This window comes from Copadichromis virginalis, linkage group LG6, assembly GCF_057382275.1.
Source record: "Copadichromis virginalis isolate Kocher_CV1m ecotype Utaka linkage group LG6, C_Virginalis_male_GT1.1, whole genome shotgun sequence".
In the NCBI taxonomy this organism is placed as follows: domain Eukaryota; kingdom Metazoa; phylum Chordata; class Actinopteri; order Cichliformes; family Cichlidae; genus Copadichromis; species Copadichromis virginalis.
Window position 1 is genome coordinate 14,428,661 of NC_140623.1, and position 25,399 is coordinate 14,454,059.

General features: G+C 41.1%; 1 protein-coding gene across 2 annotated transcripts; it reads right to left on the bottom strand.

Moving 5' to 3' along the window:
- Positions 1-43: 43 nt before the first annotated feature.
- Positions 44-23,849, bottom strand: foxk1 (forkhead box K1). Of its 2 annotated transcripts, none has more exons than XM_085458832.1 (9): positions 23,187-23,849; positions 11,009-11,221; positions 6,022-6,220; positions 5,751-5,897; positions 5,441-5,634; positions 5,013-5,185; positions 4,687-4,923; positions 3,955-4,125; positions 44-2,173 (listed from the first exon to the last, which is right to left on the bottom strand). In XM_085458832.1, exons 1-9 carry the CDS (start codon positions 23,630-23,632, stop codon positions 1,941-1,943), a joined length of 2,013 nt encoding a protein of 670 aa, XP_085314958.1. In that variant the 5' UTR covers positions 23,633-23,849; the 3' UTR covers positions 44-1,940. The 2 variants fall into 2 exon arrangements, with proteins under 2 accessions (XP_085314958.1, XP_085314957.1); XM_085458831.1 differs by having other exon boundaries at positions 3,955-4,128; positions 23,187-23,848.
- Between the last annotated feature and the right edge of the window lie 1,550 nt (positions 23,850-25,399).

Below are 25,399 nucleotides of genomic sequence, written 5' to 3' on the forward strand. Positions count from 1 at the left end.
GACGGCAGACACTGTCGCACAGAAGAGCGATGACAACACAACATTTAAGTCAATGAGGAACTTTAATTTGTGCTACACATTTGAACAAATCACAAAAACAGGAACATTTAAAAATACATATACTTTTCTATTTCCAGAATGTTTACGTATTGATGACTGCTGTTTTTTTTTTATACATATAGCAAAATATTTTTTCTCTCTTTCCAAAATAAGAAAAAATACCTTTGAAGAACTTTGTCATTTAGCAGATAGAGCAGCATACAATCATTACGCAACTTTTTTTAAAAATGTATTAATTTTTTTCTAATAATGTGCAACAACAATCACTGAATGCCTGATTCCCAGCTATAAACGAGGCCTGTGTGAGGGAATTTGAGTGGAGAAAAAAAATCTAAAGAGAGTGAGAATGTGAGGATTGAGCAAAGAGTGGAGGAGAGGGAAGTGTTATAGAAAAATCTAATTGTGGCAGGAATCGCCGACAGCTTGACTCCTCTTTGGAGGCTGCGAAGATGAGAGAGTGCTTGGTGAGGAGAGGTAGACTGGGCAAAAGAAGAAGAACAAAACTGTAAAATGAATTTAAGGAAACAAGAAAAAGCAACAGTGTGTGAGCCGAGAACAGTAGGTGGCAGAAGTACCAAACAGAGTGGAAAAAAAAAGAACTGTTGAAATTTGTGGTCATGTGTTGGTCCCGCCCTTCCCCTGACAAAAAACCCCCAAAAAACCTGAAACGAATCTACCAATGCAGCGCAACTGTCACCGCTGTAGTGTCGCCGATCGTCAGCTGTTAAAGCACTAAATTACTCTAAAACAGTAAAGCCGTCTAAAGGTTAAAATAAAAGAACAAAAATGTAGAAATATTTAAGGCTTTTAAAGGATTATTACAATAATGCTTCTCTGTGCTAAGACGATCCAAAAAAAAAGTACGCCCAGGCTGCTCCGTTTGCTTTTTTTTTTTACCGCTACTGAAACAAAAAAATTTAAAACAATCAGTTTGTCTACATTAGGTTAGCTCCACTTCAATCAACTCCATATAGTTGCCCGGTTCGCTCCTTCTCTCCCGTCCAGATGCTGCGATCTTCCTCAATCAGAGAAGCCTCGCGCCGATAAACCGCACTGGACTGAAGTGAAGCAAAAACTGCAAACTGCTGGTTTGTCATAACCTGAATTTCCTCGTATCTGTTCTCCAAAAACAACATACCTTTCTCTTTTTTTGCTTTTTGTTTGTTTGTTTTTTTCTTTTAAAGCAAAGGCAAGAAGAGAGACGTCTCACATTCTGCTCTTTAAAATGAACGTCTGCCTTTTCTCGTCTGAGACCGCTCGTTTGATGCCTTCTGTCTCGCTTTATCCTTGGAGAAGAGCCTCATGAAGAGTACAATCATATTCTTAAAGTCTCCTGGGCCTTAACAACCTAGTGTGGGTGTATGCAGCTGAGTCCTCTCTAGCCTTCTGCCCACGACTGTACGAAACGACGCGATTCGTCGACTCTTAATGCTGACGGCCCTTTCTGTGGTCGCGGGGCCGTTCGGATCTCACGTTCCCTGGTTTTACGTCAGGCAGCGACTCTAATGAGAAGCGCAGGAGAGGTGAGTTCTTTGGCCTGAGAGTGATAAGTAATGTATCTGCGATAATATCCAACATTCACGTAGTAAGAGTAGTGCTGAAATGATTTTATTATAATTAATAACCTTAAATCTGTGTATTGTCAGTGAATGATGGATTACATTTTTAAAAATTGTAATTCTAAAACTTCTTTTTTTAAATTTCAGCACAAATTCCAAAGGTTTCCTCTACTTTTGACCGAAGTGTGTGTTCTTATGAATTAATTCCCTTCTGAGAGACCGCCTGTCGGCTACAGTCGTATCAAATAAGTATAAAAGGCGACGCGTTAAGGGGGCGATAGAGAGGCTGTCCACTGGGTATCTGGTGCAAGGCCCTGAGTTTTACTGCCTAGCGTCATGGGTTTGCGATGCCATGGCAACAATGACAGGCTGCTGACCGGGTGTGGCTTGATGCTGAGCAGATTCGGGGCCGCCATCGTCCTCCATCTTTGGCCGCTTGGCCTGGGGCTCGCCTGGTTGTCCAGCTAAAGTTTCTGCACTGGGCTGTCTGCTCACCAACACCGGAGGGGAGCTAGAGGCCTGAGCAGCCAAAATCTGCAGAGGACTACTCAGACCTGAACAGGACAAAACACGAAACAAGAAAATAAGCAAAGGATCGTTTTGTGCATTTGTGAAATGGTAAATGAACTGGTTTCTACTCTAGCTGAGCACTCAAAACTAGAGATGGACCGATCCGATATTACGTATCGGTATCGGTCCGATACTGACCTAAATTACTGGATCGGATATCGGAGAAAAATAAAAAATGTAATCCGATCCATTAAATATCACGAAAGCACCTCACAAAACTTGCAACACGCCGTAACTCACCTCAGAACGTTAGCAGTCGGAGCAGTATGCATCACGTGATAGAGCGGCTGTGGCATGCGGGACCTGTGGTCTGGATAGCATTTGGAGCTTCGCTAGCAACCCGGCATTTCATCTCCGACAAAGTTATCCCGAGAGAAGTAAAGCAAGTGTGTAAGTCCACCTCTGAATGTTTGTAAAGCATTCCTGCGTTAAGCTTAACGAGCGACTGCCTCTCGCTCTCCGGCTGCTACTTCAATCGTGAAACTGCTTAAATGATCAGCTGATCGGCTTTTCTGTCGTGTCCGTGTCTCTTGTTTGTTTTTGGTCCACTTTGCGCCAGAAAGAGCAAACCAGCGGCTGAACAACAGCAGCACGTTTAACCTTGATAAGCTGTTGTTACAATTTATTTAATATTACTTTCTACTCGAGGATCTTTTTCTACAGCTGACGGCTGGTAACTGTGCAGGGGCGGATCTAGCAAAGTTTAGCCAGGGGGGCCGATAGGGCATTAACTGGGAAAAGGGGGCACAAAGACATACTTTTCTTTCTTATTCTCATTTAAAATGTCGAGCTTTTAATAAATAATTATCTGACACCCAAAGTTTTAATTTGATGTAAAATGAATAGAAGTCAATTACTGTATATAGTGACTATTAAGTCTAATATATATACCCTAGTAAGCTATAGTACTTTTTCCTTTGGGAAGGTACCATCTGTGCAGTCTGCAATTTTGTTGAAGAAAGATGTTGAATCTATTTAATATTTCTTGAAAAATAATTGATTTCTGTGCATTTTTTTTTCACACTGCATCAAATTAAGGTTGATTACGTCGATTAAGCATCATGAGGTGGAGGGTGGGGGGTGGTTCCCTATTTTTTTATTTATTTATTTTTGTTGTTGCTGGGAGTTGGAACCCTATTAGTTAGGTTGCTTAATATTTACGCTAAGTACTCTTTAAAATACCAGAATAGGGAGGATGGTGTAGGTTTAAGTTTATTAGATTGATCAGTATTGCTGAACTATGAAATATTTTTTTTGTATACAGGTATAACAGAATAGCTTTAGTGTAGTTGTTGTTTTAAACTTGAGTATGAACTTGCAGACTTGCAAAATGCAGCAAGATATTTTAAAAAACAGTTTTGTTGATTAAAAAACACTATATCGGATTCATATCGGTATCGGCAGATATCCAAATTTATGATATCGGTATCGGTATCGGACATAAAAAAGTGGTATCGTGCCATCTCTACTCAAAACACGTTTTACTGGTCATGTCACACAGAACTTTCTAGCCCAAGTGCCTTATCTAACATGTGCATGCATATTAGATAAGGTGGTGAGCGGTTCAATATCTTGCTTTAAGACACTTCAACATGTATGCTGGAAAAGCCGGGGATCAAACTACTGACTGCTGATTAGTAGATGACCCGCACTGAGCCTCAAACCCCCAGCTGTGTGCTGTAAAGAGGTCGGCCTTTTTCTTGAATATAATGAAACCTTATTGTGTTTAAAGGACAAAAAATACCATCCAAAAAAAGAGTCTTACCAGATGCATTAGCAAGGCTGGTTGCTGTGACAACAGCAGCAGTGGTGTGTTTGCCATTCTGGGTAATGGGGCGAACGGGAAGTTGATGTAAACCTGGGGTCAGATTACGTGCTTCCCCGGCCTGCACCGCACTCTCCACAGTCTGGATCACTCGCTCTCTGGTCAGCTGGGCTTCTGAGGACAAAGCGTACGATTCAAACATGGGAACCCGTCAACAATCCAGCCAGATTTTGCAGTAATCAAACATTTGTCAGAATTTAGCATAATTTCTTAAATATCAGTTCACAGTATGCACCAGTTGGATGCTGTCCTGAAAATGCAGATCTTAAAAACATGACATAATGAGCAACAAAACACAATTTCACATGGATTTACACCAAACAAACCTCATCTCTTCAGGGAGAGTGATAAACGTGTCTGATTCTACAGCAAATGGAAATTAAGGTCGCGAAACTCAGAGATTTGGCTACTGTCAGCTATACGCGCTACAAGAAATATCTTGCGTTGCTGATTTGTGCAGTGAAGCTGAACAGTAAAGGTGTGACTGAGGAATAGCCCAGTATTCCCAGCACTGGACGGTAAAAACAAGGGGGCGTTAAGGATGTGAACAAGGCCACAACAGCTTTAAAGACTTGAATACACTTTCCTGTGTATCACATTACAAAGGATTGCATCACGCAGAAAAAGCATTTCAAAAATAGATTCTCTCCCACCCCCCCCAAACGGCCGTACCTCTGAGATCACTGTTGCCCTCTACTCCTCCAACAGCGCTGTACCCATTTGGAGGAACGCTGGTAACCACCCGCACCATGGTGACAGAGGGCTGAGAGGAGCTTTGGAACACATGGATGGGCTGGACTTGGCCACCGCCACCTGGAAGCAAAGCAAGGGCTTTCCCCGAGCCCGAGGACAGCGCTGTAGGGTGATGGGGAGTGGCCATGATGACAGGCTGAGCACTGACTGGGGAGCCTACGCAGAGGCAGACACAATTTACTTGATGCGTTTTAGCAAGCTTGTCATCTGCGGATCTTTGAAAGAGATTTTGTTTGCACGCTTACCTGGGGCGCTCTGAGAATACCTGTACTCAGGTACAGATGCCAGTTTGTTAGCCAGCTGTTCGTGGTGGTCGTGGGGGATAGGCGAGCCCTCCCTGCTCAGACACTCGGGAGTCTGCAGCCCGCTTGAAGGAGGAGAAAGAAGCCCCTGGTGGGTCGGGGATGCTGGAGCACTCCTAAATAACAAAATACAGAAAAAGCAGAGAAATCAAATAACTAACCAACAGACTTTTAGTAAGACATGCAGAGCTCCTCACTGTCAGCACCCTCTACTCATTCAGGCAAACCTCAGAACCACACTTACTTTGTTCTGTCCAATCAAATGATCGCAAGGAGCAGAAGCAGAGAGAAGGGAGAGAGGGTTAACTGAATCATTGTGCGTGTCTGTGTGTGCAACTTGAAGGCCACGGATGACCCACTGCAAAGCCCACCTTGATGACAGGGGTCCAAACGGGGTCCTAAAGCAGGCCACCCCTCTTTGCCGTCTCTTCCTGAAGGCCTGCTCCACCAGCTTGGCCTCGGAGGCAGAATCCAGACGCCAAAAGCTTCCTTTCCCCGGCTCGTCCTGAGAGCGGGCCACTTTCAGGAAGTAGCGGTTCAGAGACAGATTGTGTCTGATTGAGTTCTTGAAAAAGGAAAAACGTTTTGTCACTGGAAACAGAAGCATCAGTTTGAAAGAAGAGAAAGTTTCTTCCCAGCTTACTCGGGTAAAAGTTGTATTTCTAGACAAGACTACTGTACCTGCCAGCCCTTGTCTGCAGTGCGGTAGTAGGGGTAGTGTTTGGTGATGTATGCGTAGATGCCACTGAGAGTCAGCTGCTTGTCTTGGGCCGAGGAGATGGCCTGGACAATCAGCTGTGCATAGGAATAAGGTGGCTTGGACTCATCCTGGCCCAAAAAAGATAGACACGAGTCTAAATAAACATGCATTCATAATGACACACTCAGCTTTTTTTCTAAGGTTAAACATTAACAGTCGATTTCTTAGAAGCAATCAGGCCTGGATGTTTACCCGGGGACTGTCACCACCAGCTGACTCCGCTCGCTGCTCACTCCCCCCACTTCTCTGCTCAGCAATACTTCGCCTCTGCTCAGAAACAGCCTTGGCAGCATATTCGGCTGCTAACTGGAGGTCGGAGGTGATGTTGCGTCCGTAGCGATACCCCGATGACCCCGCCCCGCGTGGACTAGCTGGACAGGAGTTGGGAACACTGGGAAAGAGAGAGAAATAGAGGAAAGGGTTACCACTATGGTTTATGGCTACATGAAAAATGACCCACATAAGATGAGAGGCTTAATCTTGCAGTCAGTACAATACTTGTTTCACAGGCTTACAGTCACATTAACAACTGTAACTCAGCACACAGACAAGACAAGCCAGATTTTACCTGATAATTACATTAACTTCTCCAAGAACACGGGATTACAAAGGGATTACTATTGCAAAAAGGTAATTAGATTGCTGTTACTTTCCCGTAAGCATGCTGCATTACCAAACCGTGATTTTGTTTGTGAGAGTGTCTCATGACTATGACGTGCGAGCGTGCGACGTCCGTGGTAGCAACAGATGTGTGTAGATCAACAGTGGATAATATGGAGTGCGGGACAGAGTACAACCGTGCAGCGTAACTCTGCGTGGGAAGAAAACTTCTTTCTACCGTGAAAAATTAAACTTCAAATCTAAGCAAGCACCAAGGACGCTGCCACGGGAATGTGAAATTCACAGAGAAACCCCACATCTTCCCACTGACATGGCCACTGTGGCACCGGGCAAACCTCCACCTGCCCCACTCCTGCTAAACAGGTGAAAATTGATTAAAGAGCAACAGGACTTAGTGCTGCTGAATCTCTGATTTAGTTAAATGTTTGCTGTGTTTTACTTGCATCTATTTAAAAGAATGAGTGAAAACACAACATATTATTTTATTTTATTTTATATGATGGAATATGCAGAAAATAGGTTTAAAAATTTTAAACACATTTCTTGCATATAATTACATTTTTGCTTGATGTAATGTGCATAAAGTTAAAAGATTAAAACTGATTAAACAAATTTTTAAAAGAGACTTTTTCATTTGATTCAATTTTATATGATGGTTTATTCAGAAAAAACTGAACTGGGCTGAAAGGTCTACAGTTTTATTACCTGTTCGGGTTGTGTATCATGTTTTTAAAAGTAAAAAAGTGACAAATGATCTACATGTACTGGTCTTGTCCCAGTCTTGTTCAGTTCTGGACAGAGGTTTTCCATGTCCAGGATTATCAGTGTGATGAGGCCCCTTTCTTGCTCTGTTTGGCATCAGTGGGAATGAGGTGCTTCTACTGGCCTCTAAAAGACAGGCGCTATCATTCTGTTCCCTGTTGGCCCCTCCCACTCACAAACAGTGGTTATACGACCTCATGTCATGTCTAAAACTGGAAAAAATAAGACATTCACTCCAAAATTCTTTCAATTTTTTTTTAATTTTTCAAATTTCAAAGCATTTCAAAATCTATAAGAATTTTTCAGGTGCATTCACTTTTGTCTGTGTGCAACTCCCTCATGTCAGGTGTGGAAATACAGTGTACAGGTCTAGGGCAGTGACCTGGGTGGGAATGAATGGGATTATTTTGCAGGGACTATTATATCCGGGGAAATATTTTACTTATATATTTTTTTCTTTATTTCACCTCCCCCACTTTTTTCTTTTTAAACATTTTACAGCCTCAAGTGTTAATGACCCCAAATGTAAAAATCATCTGTAATCCTTCTCTTCTCCTTTTGTTTATATGTATAAAGGAAAAACTGTTAAAAAAAACAAACAATGTCGTTTTATTACAAGTAACTACGTAATAAAGTAACTAATTACTTTTGAAAATAAGTAATCAGTAAAGTAATGGGATTACTTTCTTGGAGAAGTAATCAGTAATTAGTAACTAATTACTATTTTCAAGTAACTTGACCAACACTGGTGTCAAGCTCATACACCGGTCATTTCCAGCAGGTGTGTGTGTGTAGACAGCAAAAATCTGACAGTTCAGTCATTTCAAGATTTTATTAGTAAATCCTTAAAACCATAATTATGTCAGAGTGCAAAATGAAGACTACACGATGTAATAGTGAGGAGTAACTAAACTGTACAGCGTGAAGGCCTGTTGAAGCATTTCTAATCTTCATTTATATTTTGCACTTAACATTTGTAAGATAAGCATTTTTAAATTTTGTTCGTTATTTACCATTTCTATGAAATTTGAATAGGACTGGAAAAACACAAAAGAATAAGAATCCACACCTCAGAGTAAAGCAAAACACACAAAAGAGAGGCGTGAACTAACTGTCATGAAATGATGTCCTTGGCCACTTCATGTGGTTCCCAGTAAAACTTAAAGCAACTGTTTCATTGTCAACCCTCGCCTCAAATGATTTACAAATGTAGTGTTTACAAAATTAATTATTAATATATTATTAATTAAATTAAAGTCCAGTAATAGTTATTTTCCTATATATCCATACTGACATTTATAATGGCTAATAAACAGAAATGAAAAAGTAAAGAGGAGATGGAAGAAATACCCTTCGAGCATGCTGATGTGGTCCAGTTTTTAAACCAGAGGGCAACGTGTTTGGAAAAGCTGCAAACAACCAGCTCATTCGGGCGCAAACAAATAATCTACTCTTTGTTGTGACAATGAAACAAGTTTATTTTTCAAGTCATGTAAATATATGTGTTAGTAAAGACTCAGAAATAATTACACATGACAAATGTTGAGAAAATAAGATTAAATGTCATGTGTCAGAAAGAAAGAAAAAATATTGGCCGATATATCAGATTTCTTAAATCACCAAATATTGGTATCAGTATCAGCCTTCAGATCTTATACTGGTTGAGTCATAAAAGGCTTTTCCTTACACACAAGAACTAGATCTGAAAAAGGAAAAAAAAAAACAGAAACACACAACAATGACCATAAATACATTAATTATTAACTCGGCTTTATCTGCTGCTGTTGTGAAAGAGAGACAGAGAGCACAAGGAAATCCCAGCAACTTCTCATACAGTACACACCTGCTTCTGTTAGTAAAGTAAACAATGGTTTCTGGGAGAGTCAGTAAGCTTTGATTTGCCTCTAGCAACAAAGAGCCACGGATACAGACGGGGGGGGGGGGGGGGGGGGGGGGGGGGGGGGGGGGAGTGTGTTTTTAGTTTGTGGCTGGAGGAACTAGGCTGCAAGCTCTGTTTTCATAAACTCAGAGCTGAAAAATGAATACGGACTAACACAAACATATTTTTGTACTTTTCGGAAGTACAAAAAATACTGAAATCTGTATCCGTCAGTCTGCTAGGACTTTGTTATTTGTGCCTCCACGGGGGAGCAAGGGTCATCTTTGCTTTCCCCCGGACACTCTTAAAACAACCATCCCCCCGCGGGCCACGTGCACGAGGCCCTGCATTACAAGAGTGCATGCTGGCAGAGAAAGGAGAGTGCAATTTTACGCTGTGCATTTAAGTTGCCAAGCAGGAAAAGTCACTCTTAGCACCCTGTAAGAGGGACCACGTGCTTTGACACAATACTCTTCCGCCATACACAGCGGTGTGTATGTACCAGGAAGGCTGGCCCGACTATGTGCCCGAAAAAGGCCACGGTGAGAGCGGCGCAGAAATGTTTGAGCGAGCGTCTTTAGTGTCTGTAGTGTGTCTGTAGTGTTTCCACGTGCGAGAGAACAGGAGCTGAGGGTTGAGTTGGAGGGGCAGGGGGCTCGGAAAAGGAAACCACTAATGGACGGGAAAACGGCCCACAAGCAAAACAATCTGCCCTCGATAGCCAATCGCAGGCCTCGAAGCGGCAGCCATCCCATATAAGGCAAGCACGCGCGCTGACATTGGTGGGGATGCATGATGCAAAGGCAGAGAGAGACCACCAGAGGGCACGCACAGCTCCGTCGAACACTCACACATGACGTGTATATTTACAGAGCACAGATTTCTTTTAAACATGTGCCTTCACAGCCTATGAAACTCAAGCTTTCTCTCTCTGAGTGCAGATACAAGCACATCTTCAGCTAGAGTGCATGTCAGCAGCGCACAAGACACTACACTTTTGTTTCACAAAAAAGAAACTAACAGCTCATCTGAGAACTTTCATTGTACACCCAGCTTTGTTTTAAAACTCCTCCAACAGATCCTCCTCTCTCACTGATACCCATTTACATAAATAAGACACCGAAAAAAAGATTTTTTAAAAAGGGTTTGTATTTAATTTACTCATTTCTTTTTTATTCTTTTTGGTTACTGTCTCCTGTTTCTTTTTATACAAGTACTGTCTGCGTACTTACGCGACCTCTTCCACTACAGTACAAGCTTTAATAATTAACCAGATAATACAAGTTTTATTATCCGGTTAATGCAAGTAAATCAGTCTTATTGAGATATCCAAACTCTAAAGGTATGTTTTGATCAAATTTGACCAAACTATCAAAAAAGTGAAACTGAGGATACATCCTGTATATTTCTCTTTCACTGAAGTTTCGTTAGATTTCCAAGTTCATAAAATTGTTTCCGCTTCCAAGTCGATTTTTTCTTTTTGTTTTAGTTAACTATTTTATCCCCACATCTCGCTTTTAGTTTGATTTAACTATAAGAAACATGGTTGTTAACACATTCACGTTACACACCGACACCAGGAGGAGACACAAACTCTGCATCTCAGAGGTGTTCAGCTAATTTTAGAGAATCCACCATAAAACACGAGCCAAATCAAAGCGTGTGCTATAGTGATCGTTTGGGAAATAAGGGAGCAGCTAAAAGTACCTCTAATACTAATCAATACTTATTGGAAAATAAATGTTTTCTTAATTATTGGGGATTGAATGAAAAGGCGCATTGAACTAGTTTGGCAAGAATTCCTTCCAAAGAAAAACATCCTCCTGCTTTAACTGCAAATCCGGACGGCCTACTTTGCATTTATGAACGCTGCTTGAATTGATCAGCGTCCACGTGATTGTGTGTCTGGTGGCTTACCTGATGGTGCCTGTGGGTGAGGGCAGCGGAGAGCCAAACGCCCTCATGTGCTCTTCGTGCTGCTGCGCCGTGGGAATGCTGATTTTAAGAGGAGAAATTTGGGGCAGAAGCGAGCGAGCGGGAGACTGCTGCTCCCTCTCCCGGTGCTCCTCAACCTCCAGGAGTGACATGAACTGGATCTTGATCGCCGTGCTGGGAAAACGAAACATGCACCTAAAGAGCAGCAGGGAAGGGGAGGGCCACAGGACGGAGAGAAAACAAAGCAAAAAAGAGAGATGATGTCATGTTGGTTCAACCAAACAGTAAAGCATTAAAACATTAACAGATCAGCACTTCAGAGTTGTGTTTAAACCTTCTCGTCAATGACAATTTAAACATTTCCTGTGCAACTAAGTAACTGTTATTGCAGGGGGAGATGGTGAGATATGACTGAATTTGAGAAGAAGAAAAAAAACAGCTAAATGACAGGTGGTGACATTGTTTTGTCAACCAACATCTCCAAGGGCAAGAATAAACATTCAAACTCGACATCATTACACGTTTTACAGCAAAACACAAACACCCGTGCAGATCTCCCTTAATAATAAATCATAATGAGACTGCACTTCCCACGTAACTACAGGGGTTTGTTTACATTTCAAACAATATCACACCACCTCTTGTGGATAAAAACCTCGACAAAGCTCCCCAGGCCTGCACCTCCTTTTCTATTCTGCTTTTAAACAGGTCTGAACAACCTCCTCAATAAAAAGCGAGGATCAGTCACAGGTCCACGTTAGTTCAAGCCTAAACAAAGCTAATTACATGTGTGAGGGATTTGGTAAATGTTTTACAATGGAAACTTAATGATTGGTGACTGGTTGTTTCAATTTCCTCCCAACTGACTCTGGCAGCAGGGTCGTGTCTTTACTGCACCCTTTCTGATCTCACGGCAAAGATACTGAAGCCCCGTTAATTCTACAAAAGAAAGGAAATATCCACAAAGGATCAGAGTGTTGAAAGATGTTCCAGACACACCAGTCTGATAAAGAGAAAAAAAATTACATGAAGAGAGAGAGAAAAAGATGAAGCGTTCTTCCTGAAAACCGGCAGCTGTCACTGGATTCTTGAAAACACTGCTCACAGCTGTTTTGGCCTATAGTGCTCCATCCTCCAGCACCAGGTGCCCGGGCACAGATAGCACGAGGCCCTGCGGCAGCCCTGCAGAAGCTACAGCTTTTGACAGCTGAGGTAGAAAAGACGCATTCAGCAAACAAAAGGAAAAAAAAGAAAAACATCTTTCTTCTGGCCTTCAGCTCAATGTCAGACAGGCAGAGAGAAAAAACTCACAGGACAGTTCGACTCGATTTCACTAAAGTAAACAGAAAACCTGGAACAAGCTTGAGTAGTTAAACTGGACCAAGAGTTAGCTTCTTAAGCAGCAGCAGTAGTAGTCTACTGTGTGGATGCATTACTCCAGCTAGCTAATTTAGGACTTATTAAGGAGCTAAACAAATGTAAGATATGGAGGAAAATGGGGAACATGGCTACTGTCTGAAACAGGACTGTGCACTAGGGGTGGGCGATATATCGAATATACTCGATGTATCGCGAGGTTTTCCACATACGATGGTTAAAGTGGCTTTATCATAACCATCGAGTATAAGTTGCCATGCAAATAACTGTGCTGTCTGCATGCAATTCACTCAAGTTTTTTTAATCCCACACGCTGCCAATGCGCACAATTTCCTACCCGGCACACTGAGCTGAGCATAGGTGTTTATATTTCACCAGATGGAGAAAAAAATATGGTGACAGTGCGAGTTTCAGATGAGCGAGAGAAAAGACACTTCGCTGCTGTTCGGATTTCACAGGAAGGAACAAAATTCTGTAATTTGCAAAACATGCCAACTATTGTCGTAGCAGTACCACGAATTTATTCCACTGCAAAATTAAGACAGTTTTAAACTCTGCATGTGAACATCTCCCCACAGACCAAAGAAAAAGTTAAATAAACCAGCTGTGATACCTGTGACTGTTCTTGGTCATCCGTTTTTCCATAGTCACCTTCTAGACTTTTGTTTCTATAATTTGAGGAAGTCTTGTACAATTTTATGTTAAAAGCAATAAAAATTTTTTTAAAAAAAGCACCTATTTAGTTTTAGTTATGTTTTTGTTGTCTCATGAATTAGTGCTTGAGCTCCTTTTTTGTTGCTATGATCTTTTGTTTGTTAAAGGTCTAATGTTGACCACAGAAAGAGACTTACGGTCATAGTTTTGTCATTTGTGAAAACAGTGTGTGCAACTGATGGTTTAAAAAATGGTTAAAATAAAACATTTCCATTAATTTTTAATTTTTTGTATTCAAGTCAACACTGAATGGTCGCTTTGAATAAGTACACAAGTACAATTTTAGGTACTATATGGTTGAAAATGGTTTGAAGGTTAGTTAAACTTACCATGATATATATCATGTATCGTGATACAACCAAAAAATATTGCAATATCAAATTTTCCTCGCCAGCCCTGCTGTGCACTTTATAGCCAAGCTGTGGCAAACAAATGTTGTGTTCAAATAAATCTGCATAATAAATAAAGCAAGTTTGTGCTTTTTTTCAACAAAACTGTTTAATACATCATGTTTTTTCTAAAGTCTGCGAGTAATTATGTTAAATAATCTTGATCTCAATGCTGACCAAAATAATTGCGACCAATCAGTCCCAGCTTGCAGCAACAATACAGTAATTTTTCAAGATAAAAGTCAATACATGGCAGATATCACCAAATTATAAATCTATAGATTTTATTGCACATTTCAAGTGATGCTGACCACAGAGCATGATTGGTGCCCCTGTCTGCACTCTGTGCTTCTTGTCACAGAGACTTAATTGGAGGCTGACAAACTGATTATGAGATGTGACATTGGGATAAATCATTGGAATGGTATATGGAAATGTGTCCCAAAGAATAGATGACTGACATTGCAGTCAATGGCCTGCATTTGGCCTGCATTTGTATAGCGCTTTTCTAGTCCCTAAGGACCCCAAAGCGCTTCACACTACATTCAGTCATTCACCCATTCACACACACATTCACACACTGGTGATGGCAAGCTACATTGTAGCCACAGGCGCACTGACAGAGGCGAGGCTGCCGGACACTGGCGCCACCGGGCCCTCTGACCACCACCAGTAGGCAAACATGGGGTTAGTATCTTGCCCAAGGATATTTGGCATGCAGCCAGGAGGCAGCCTGGGATCGAACCACCGACCTTCTGACCTGCTCTGCCACCTGAGCTACAGCCACCCCAATCCATCAACTGATGCACACATGGATATAAAACAGGAAACATTATATTCAAATACATTCTGACGCCTACATTCTGATGAGATTGGAATTATTTAAAAGTTCTATGTTTGATCCATTTAATCGATTTTCATGATCTCTGGAATTAAAGATTTACTAATGCTACACTAAATTTATTTTTGTGTCAAGTTCTTACCAATATTCAACGCGGAGCAACAGACACCTTACCATTACATCAGTCCTTCAATCAGACCTAAAACACCATGTTAACACAAATAAATTCAATACAATTTGGAAATAAACTGGATATTAATTAAATAAACAGGCTTTAAGCATCAACTAATTGTTGTTTGATATTCTTTATAAATACTGTGCTACCCTTCAGCCTCCGAGTAGACATACCTGTGTTATAAATGTGAAAATTCTCTGATTTTCAGAAAGGTTGACCTCTGACCTTGAAGTCAAGGTCACTGAGATTTTAACTTAACAGAGTTTTTCAGTAAATGCAACCATTGCTTTGATTTGAAAATTTTACGTTGCCTCCTATACACATACACATATATGTATATTTGGTTAATTAGCAACCAAGGCTTAATGTCTATTTGGTATAACTTTAGCAAGCACTTAGATCTGTTCAAAATGCAATCTATTATAAATTTTATCTTGATTTAACTTCTGATTTTTACCTATTTAGAATTGCAGGTTAAATATTTTCTTATGTGTTTAAGTCTCTGTGAAATGAAGATGGAGAGGAAGGTGGGGAGAGAGAGCTGGAGAAGCCATGCAGCGAAAGGCCGATGGTCAGCTAAACTGTCGAGCTTTTTCCTTCATTTTCCATACAGTCCGTGTATCTCACCTTGTTGGGTTTGTCTAATAAGCCACTTAACATTCAAGCAAAACAAAAAACAAAAAAAACCCTACAAAGGAAGTTCAACATAACCGGGCTTCTTTCATTGTGTTAGCAGACTCGACAAAACCTAAACCCCAAGATTGAGTAATTGTTACCACAACTTATTAACTTTCTCTGTTAAGAGAAGCTTTCCGCTTCAGACTCTGCATGCTGCTCATGTGAAAGAAGAAGAAGAAAAAATAATAATAATAAAAAAAATAAGGTGCATTTCACAGGTCACGTGACTTCTTCCACACACAAAAAATGATCGCTCTGAATGCTGCCTACTCCAGGGAAAACGGAAGAGAAAATGGTGATTAAAAATCTATAAAGACCATAAAAACACTACAAATAAGACAAAAACTTAATGGTGCAGAAAATTGTTAATCTTTGAATTTATCACACATAGCATTAAAATAAACCAAGGAATTATTTTATCACTGAGTGCGCTCTCAGTGCACATTATTTTTAAGGTGACGGCTGCATATCGGAGCTCTGAAACTTTAAACTGGAGCCATTTAAACGTTAGCTTACTGTGCCACAGCGTAACAATGGAGACGTGGGAATTTAGTTTGTCACAAATCAAAGTGATATTACTTTTATATATCTGGTGTGTGTTCTATGTTCCAATTCCAGTGGTGTAAAAGAGACTTGGCAGCAGATTAGAATCAAGTACAACAACATTTATACTTTTTCTGCTTCACCAAATAAATACATGCATTCCTGTGAAATGCACTGTTTGTGTTACAGTCACTGGTTTTAGTAGGTACAGCTTAACAATTTGGACATGTAACACACATTTTCAGAGTATTGGATTTAAAACATGCTGTAAATGAGAGAATCAGTGAAAACATGGCACTTCCAGACATTTTTTAACAGAAACTCAGAACATAACCTGCTCCTGACCATGTTATATGCTTAACATCGGTAACCACGGTGATTTAACCAGGTAAAAAGAGAGCCACTTTCATGACACCGAAAACACGACACAGCTTGCTAAGCCATCAATTAGGGCTGCCACAAACAATTATTATTTTTGCGATTATAGAACTATCATTAGCTTACAGCTTTAAGTGTTTAAGGTATGTGCTAACTAAAAATAAAGACAAGATGATAGTTTATTGAATTTAAATGAAATTTGCAGATTGTTTCGGAGAAGTTTAATAAACGCAGCCGTCTGCTCCTTGCTATCTAAAATATAACGGGACACTGGAGTATATTCTTGAGCATCTCACACTTCTGATAATCAGCTGTCTGCTTGACGTTTATTCAGCTGTGTAAAAACTATAACTTTAATCTCAGCCAAACCGATTTACTCAGGAACAAATAAAATACTGAAAACAATAACATTTTTAAGTTATCCAAGTGACTTATATATCGTGTTTAACCTGAGTAGCGAAAGATGGCGGTGGGTTTGAAAACAATTTGCCGGGAGTCCGGTGTTCTCACGGGCTCTAGTGAGCCTTGAACCACGGCTAGCTATCGAGCTAGTGGGTAACAGCCGTCTCTGAAAACGCGAAGCGCTTTTAAAAATATGTGGTGTCTTGATAAACTGAGCAGATATTTGAAGTTTACACAGCAACATTCCCGTCTGAAAATATGTTAAACGTTTATTTTGTGACCCAGAAAGAATAATAAGAGTAATATTAACCTCCTAACGGTGTGTTCACACCGAACGCAATGGACGCGAACAAAAACGCCCCAAACGCCCCTAATTTGACGCGCGCACATTCGCGCCTCAACGTGTGTCCAAGAAAAATCCATCGCGCGTGAACCAGGAATGTGGGAGGAAGTTGTGCCAGACGGTATCTTTGCAAGATGGCAGCTATCGAGCTAGCGCTTGAAGAGAGAGTCTCCCTTCTCTATGTACTGTGGAGAGCAGAGCAGCGGCGTAAAAGACGTCCTCGCCGTACCTGGGTCCATCAGGTCCTCCAGAGGCGTGAGCAGTTTGGTGAGTTTCACCATTTGCTCCAGGAGCTGCGCCTGGATGACGGCCGATTCCAGCGATATCACCGTCTTCCCCTCGCCCAGTTTGAGGACCTGCTTTCCCGCATCGGTCCCAGAATCGCCCGCCTAGACACCAATTACAGGCACTCAATCCCACCTGCAGAGCGCCTGTCCGTCTGCCTGAGGTTAGCAAAAGTATTTAATACGGTAGTCCTTTATTATTTAATTCGATTTATGCTGTTATCAGTGTTTGCAATGATAGCATGGCTGTGGTGTCATATCAATGTATGCGCTCGGTGTTTGCTGATATCAAACTGTAGCATTAGGACCACTGAGTTAACCTTTGTAGTGATACTCACTCCTTTTTATTTAGACCTGGTTTAATTCTGGGATAGTTGAATATTTGTATATAATCACCGCAGACTGTTTTAGATTATATCTAATATATATATATCATGTAATTATCCTTATAATTACAAAATGTTTTATGTAAGATTTATGTTTTGTAATTTGGGAATTTGAATAATGTATTTTGTAACTGCAGGACACATTATACTCATTTTAAACAATTTTGTCCAGGTTCCTTGCCACCGGGGACTCCTTCAGAACCATCGCGTTCAGTTTTCGAGTTGGTGTGTTCACGGTGAGCCAGATCACCCCCCAGGTAGCGACGGCCATCTGGGACTGTCTAGTGGACGATTTCATTGCTGTGCCTTGAACTGAAGACTGGCGGTCCATCACAGAGGGATTCCAGGAGCGCTGGAACTTCCCTCTGTGCTGTGGAGCTCTGGATGGGAACCACATCCAAACAAAGGCACCCCATATATCATAGGAGACACACACACATTGATATACACTAAATATTTATTCCATTTCTTTTTTGTGGTGCCCAAATTTATGCACCTGCTTGATTAAACAATTATTGCACACTTTCTGTAAATCCAGTGAACTTCTTTTCACTTCTCAAATATCACTGTGTGTCTCTCCTATATGATGTATTTAACTGACATTTTTTATTGTAACAACGATTTATACAGGAAAATGATGGCTATTAACAATGTTGCCCAAACTTTTGCATCCCACTGTATTAGTATATTTTGTCATTAGTATAATATGAAATAAATTCTACATGTGTCAAGTCGTGTGCCAACGTTTGCTGTGTAGTAGAACTGAGACATTAGTCATTATAAAAATTTATTTGAAATAATATTAAAATTCTCACACAGAAATATATTTTATATATTTATGTTTAATGTAAGTATTTACAGAGAGACAGGAATAAAAACGACCAGCTGCTCTCCAGAGCAGGAACAAGGCTGAGGAGGAAATGCTCCATTGGAGACTGGTGTGGCCTCTTCAGGGACTCCAGGATGGCCAGCTCCACCGCCGATGGACCGTCCTGGGACCCGTCCCTCATCTGCCTTGGAGCTGTCCTCCTCTGTGGGCCTGTAAAACAGCACAAAACAAAGAAATGAGGAGACTGCTACTAGATTTTAATTTCAAAAACCAAACAGGATATATTCAGATTGGTTGTAGACATTTAGTAAAGGTGATCACAAGGCAATCCCACCGAGTAAAAAGCTATCAGTGCTTGCTGTACATCTGATGCTACAATTGTGGTGCAGGAGCTCAGGGACTGGGGAGCCAGGAGAAGCAACTGCGGATGCTCTGCTGCAGAATCAGTTCTATCAATACAGTATTAAATGTTAACAGGTTGAATATAATAATCATAGAGTAGACAGTGGTCCCTCATTTATTGCAGCAGGGGTTCTCAGAATAACTAGCCCCTGGCCACGCACTTTATACACCGTTTTCCCCACACACATGAACATTGGTCACAGTTCTCACAATTGATTCTCAAAGTGCAAACCTTTGTAGATTGCAAAACGTAAAAGTATTATTATGCCGCGGTTTGTCTTCATCTGCCCGCCACTTTCGTGCGCCTTTTTCCCCTCGCGGTGCAGGTGTCTATTTCCGAATGAGGGTCATAGTTATGGGTGTTTTTGTGCTGTTTTTTCTATTGGACGTGATGGTTATCAAAACCAAAGGTGATAAATTTGGCAAGCGCAGGAGACACGACACGGAGCAGATTTGTCAATCAGGCTGCAGAATGCAATGCTGTACTGTGCAATAAAAAAATCAGCGAAAAAGCGAAGCAGTGACAGATGAGCGGGACCACTGTGTGCTGTTTATTAATAAACAATAAAATATATTCCTAAATGACAACATGCATAAAAGCAGAACGGTATTTGTACGTCAGTGGGAAAATAGCAGTGGCTTTCTAGCTTTTGTGCGGCTTCCCCAGGTCAACAAAAACTTTAGAGAAAACTTAAGAGAAATGAATGAACTTACCAGGTTGCCCGATCTCTTCACATATCTTCCTCCAAGCTCGGTCCTTTATATTCCTGTCTCGGTACAGAAAGCAGCTGGTGTCGTACAGCTCCGGGTTGTTTGCTACCGCATTGATTAGCCTTCCCCTCCATTGAAGTATGAAGGGCTTTAGCTGGATCTGCCCCTTTGACCTAGGTAACAGCCACGTCACCAGGCTCCTGATTGGTTGTCGCGGCACGATTTGACGCTGGAGTTCAGATTTTTCCAACTCGAGCGGTAGACGTGAAACGCGCGTATGCACAAAATGCAACACAAAAACTCACGCGCGTGGTTTTATTCGTGCGCCAGACGCGCTACACTGACGCAGGTTTCACGCGTTTTGGCGACGCAAATCTGCTTCCGAATTTTCTCGGGACCCGCAATCGCGTGTCATCGCGCTTTTCCATTGACTTTACATGTAAAGCTCACGCTCCATTCGCGTCCATCGCGTTCGGTGTGAACACACCCCGAACTCTCCCACGGCATGCATTTTTAATTTCTCTTTGATATTTGGGCATATTGGGGCCGGACGAATGTAAAAACAAAGAATCACCAGATTTTATTTTTACCTTATTTTTGTCTCTAAGAAAAATGAGAGCCACATATGAGGATATTCATTTAAAATTTTGATAGAACAGTGGCAGTACAACGTCCTCGTGAGTGGATATCAGGCCCTTGTGGAGCAAAATTGAGTATTTTGGTCTAAATAACCCAAAATGTGATGTCCACATATGTGGACGCCAGGTCCTAGGAGGTTAAAACTAACTAGCTGCCGCCATTGTTGGAAACTGAGCAGGGCCGCGATGTGTCGCGCTATGAATTCTGAGACAGTTCCTTCTTCTTCGGGGTTTAACGGCAGCTGGCATTCTTCTTTGTCACTAGCAGCATGTTGCAAAAAAAACAAAACATGATTTGTTCTAATTTCTTTAGCTGAATGTATGAAAAGTGCCAAAGATAACAAAGTTTGTCTGGATATAGAATATTTTTTCAAAAACTAGGTGATCCCCAAAGATCTATCTGCAGCAGAAAGCAGTATTTGAAAGCCGTGTCGTTAAAAAAAATGTAAAAATAGGAAGAAAAATTTGCAGGATCTCAGTGATGCACAGTTGATGCATCTACTGTTCACTGAAGCCTCATTAGAAGTGGTCTCAGTGGAAGGGTGGATATCAAGAAGGCATTCTTTAAAAAAGGCAAAACTGGGAGAAAAGGGTGAGGATTGCCAAATTACAGAAGAACTAGACTTCTAAAAACAAATCAGAGGCAACAGGTCTTACGAAGTGATGAAATCAAATTTGAAATTTGAGGTTCAATCAGCGTGCATGGAGGAGGTCAGGAGGGAGATACAGCATTTAATGTCTACAGCATGGTGAAGGCTCTGTCATGGTTTGACAACAGTGTTAGAGATCTTGTTTGAAATTATGGAACTATGAACACAGAAAAGAACCATCAGATTTTGATCCACCATGCAATACCATCTGGAAAGCATCTGATTGACAGTGGCTTCATTTTTCAGCATGGCAATGATCTCAAACACATGCTAATGCAGTGTTTCATTGCGCACAATGAAACACTCAGTCATGGACTGGCCTCCCCAGAGCTGAACCTTAATATTAATGAAGCAGTGTGGGAGCATATCGACAGAGAATGTAATAAAACAAAGCCAAAATCTAAGGAAAAGCTTTGAATGTCATGTAAGAAGCCTGGAGAAATATTCCTGAAGACTACTTAAAGAAATCAGAAGAAAACTGCCTTAGAAAACAGACTGTTTAAGAATAAAGGTGGTCATATCATGACTTTTCAAGTTGTTAAAATTGCACAAACTCAAAAACAGAGTTTCCAATTATTGAAACCTGCAAACATACATGGAAATAAATCATATGAGGCAAAAACAGCCTCATATGATTTATTTCCATGTATGTTTGCAGGTTTCAATAATTCTCAGCCCCCATTTACCATTTTCATTGGAAAACATAAACAAATGAAGGGTGCTCAAGACTTTTGCACAGTCCTGTATAAATTGATAAATTACTATACACGAGTGGCAATATGTAGCTGATAAAACACAAAACGAAAGCAAAATTAAATTTACTTTTTTAATCTAACCAATCATTTTAGTCACTTTTTAGGGAAAGTTGCACAGCATTTGTTTGCTCAAGCTTCTTACATTAAAGTGTTTGTTGCTGCTTCTGTCTTATATAAGGGTAAACTGAATTTTAGAGCAGAATTTGAAGGACTTTTTTGCTAATAGTTTAATTTTTCTTCCTTTGAGAAAATTAATTCTAATAAGCCACTATCGTTTGTTTAGATCTGCACTTAATCTAGCTCAGTCTTTTTTTTATTTTAAATTAAATGTCTTTTTGCTCAGCAGTATCATAATGAAATTAATTTGCAAATCATGACAATGCAGAGAAATTGTTGTCTTTCATATTTTAACTCGGCGCAGTTTCGCTAGCTCTGTAATCTCGAGAAAACCCTCCAGGGCCAAAGCAAACCAAGCAAACATGTCTGTGGCCTTGGCTCGCAAGTCAGTGTTTACTTCGTCATGTGCGCCTGCAGCGAGGATATCGCCCCAGTCTGCACTTCCGGTTCAATAACCGACACACCCCCAAACAGTGTTTCGAGCCAATCAGAGAAGACAAAGACACCCCCCACCCAAACACACTCATACTGCCTCCACCCTATGATTGACACATACACAAAACCGAAGATTTCCGTTTGTAAGCTTGCAACTGTACTAAACAAACCAGTGAAAGCAACGTGTGTAAACGCGACAGCTCTGCAACCGCAGTGGAAAAAAAAAAGCTACATTCCACTGTACCCGAGATATACAACAAAAAAAGAGGAAAAACGTGTTTCAAGTTTCAACATTTACCAAAAAACTCCCGTCTTCCTCGAAGAACCGTGAGATGACATGTCTGGGATGCGTTTGTTTACATTAATGTTTACGTGACACGTCGGCCAATAGTCTGAGAGCTAGTAGCGAGCATAATCACTCAGAAGCTACAAGGTGTGCTGATTCGTTTATTTTGAAAATTAGATTACTTTAAAAAGTTATTTCAAAGACAATATAACACGCCGTACTTATGCAAAAACACCAACCAGTTGCAGCACTTCGAAAGAAAAAATAATAATTTACTAACTGCTTATGCTTGTCAGCAGGCCGGGGAAATGCAGCTAGGTTTGCTAACGGCTAAAACTAGCTAGACTGATTCACTCATTCAGCGGGTTGAAGGCAAAGCTGAAGGGGTCCACTAAGAACATCCGGGCAAACTGAATATTAATTGAATATGACAACATAACATCGCTGTGAGTTACACTGGAGACCTGACAACTTATCGTGTTCCACCTTTACTGTCCAGACCTAGGCTGCCATTACTATGCAACACCAAGCCGCTCTGGTAGGGGTGTCGTGACAAACTTTGTACCCCGGACAGGATAGGTGTCCCGTTTGGCCCTGTCATCGTGGAGGTCGTTTTGTATTAATGTTCTCCCCGTCAGTGTTCAGAAATCTATTCGTGAGGCTAACGTGGGTTTACAATTGAGTCGTTTTATTGTTTGAAGTAACCGCTAGACCTCCACTGTTAATGCATAAAATAAACTTTAGTGTGAGAAGCCCTGCGACGTCCAGCCACCGTGTTATCACGGGAAGCCTGACTGCAGCGGCTAGGCTTAGCTGACCGCACTCACTCTCTGGGTAGCGGCAGTGGTGGCGCCCCTCTTCGCTGGAAGACCCCGTCCACGAATACACCGTTCTTGCCCAGGCACCGGAGGGAAAAGCCACTCGCCTCGTCGTAGGTGATCTGCAGGTGCCGTCGGGAAATGAAACTCGAGTGACCCATGTTGATGTCCACGGAGCCGTGAGAAGAGTTCCGGCCTATGGTGACCGTCCTTTGGCGCATGACATACTCAAAGTCCCGGCCCTCGAGCCTGGCCAGGGCCTGCGGAGGAGTAGAAGCGAGCCGCACGGGAAGAATCCCGGCGTCTGTGCGGGCATCCATCACCGGAGGACCCAGAAGGGCGAACGAGGGCTGGTGAAAGGTGTGCGAGGTCACCGCGACGCGCACCGGGCTGCAAGGAGCCGACTGTAAAGCTAGCAGGGCTCGAGCCCCGGTGTCATCCCGGTAGTCTGCCATCTTCTTTTGGAGGGTCAACACACTCGCACGCGCACACACTTAACTTCTCGCACACACAGAGTTGCAACGTGAGAGTTTTCAGCCAGGGAACTTGTTCACTCCGTGGCTGACGAACAACATGGAGTCCGGCTCAGTGGAAGAACAGGAGCGGAGTCTCCGGGAACCGGACTGGTGCTGCGTTCAGGGACACGTCGTCATAAGCTCACTTGACTGTCACACAGCAACTGAAAAGCGACAGCACACACTATGTTGGCGTACCTTAAAGTAATATCACTTTCACCTTTTCACTAAAGGTTTCAGTGAGAAATATTTAATCCGACATCATGTGACGGTTCAAACATGTGCTAAAAGATCTGTTTAGTGCTACGCATTGATCTTTTTGGTTCAACCCTCTGTGAAATGCACTAAATAACGATTTCCTTGTATTTAACGATTCCGAAATGCCCAAAGTTTAAAAAAAGAAGGAAAAAAACATTTTGCACTTGAAACTGAAAGTAATTTGTGTGATTTCTTTGCTTTGTTCCCCATTCTTTAGTTTCTAGTCTAGCCCTGTAGTCTAAAACTGTGTTTTCATTTCACTTTTTTTTTTAAAAAAACACGATTTTTATTGGTTTATTAGGCTGTGGGTTTTTTTTCCATTACCGTTTTTGTAATCTTACCTTTGTTTTAGGCCTGTTTATTATTTATGCCTGTTTTATCTCTATTTGTATAAACACTGACCAAAATGAAACACGGATCTCATTTGGTGCCCCAAACAATGAAACATGTAAATATATTAGTTTCATCACTTGGCATCCATACACAGAAATGTGTCTGTCTCCACAACCAAATAGGTTAATTATTTACCAATTTAGGGCACCGCTCCAAAGGTTATAGTGAAATGAGGCACAGTACTTTCAACTTCATACTGTCAAAGTGAATGAAAAACATTACTTACAGGATATTTTATTGTGCTTTAAAAACATTGCAACCAACTACTATACAGCATTACGGATTTTCCATTTCAAGAAAGGTCAAATGCAAAGTCATGGTTTTACAGTTAAGAGCTTGATTATGTCAAAATTGGATTAATAGTTTAGGGAAAGTAATCATTAGAAAATTAGCAAATATTTAGAGGTGAAAAACGTGTTGTCTCTCTTTAGAGAGGCATGGTTCCACATGAGACAGAAATTCAAACAGATTTGCTAAGAAGTGACATAATTATGCATTTTAAAAATAAACCCTTTTATTAAATAATTGTGTTACAGAAGAGACTTCTGAAACAATACATTATGAAACAATCCTTACAAACTGCTATCATCATGCATATCATTTATTTATGTAGTATATTTGAACACAGTGCAGTGTTGTTTCTTAGATTTTTTTTAAACAGTGTATTTAAAACCAAGTTGAAAATAAAAACAAAAACAAATGCAATGGAAACAAACTGCACTGCAGTTGCACAAAACGGCTAAAATAAACATTTTAGACAGCATAGCCCGAAACAAAACTCAGCAATGATTTTAAACGAAAATGGCAGTGAACGCCACACCTGGGGCCCTCTGAACGGACATGGTTCATGTGGTCACAAAAGGAAACTGGTGGTTGTGTTCAGTTTCATCACAGACTTTCTAGGATGGTCTCTTGAGATTAAAATCTAGCTCTTATTCATAACTGATCATTCTCTTTCACTTTCACGTCTTTCCTGGATTCTGGTTACGGTTAGTGCCCAAAAGACTGCACGTACTGTCTAATATAAATAAATGAAAACGATGCAATTCTCATATT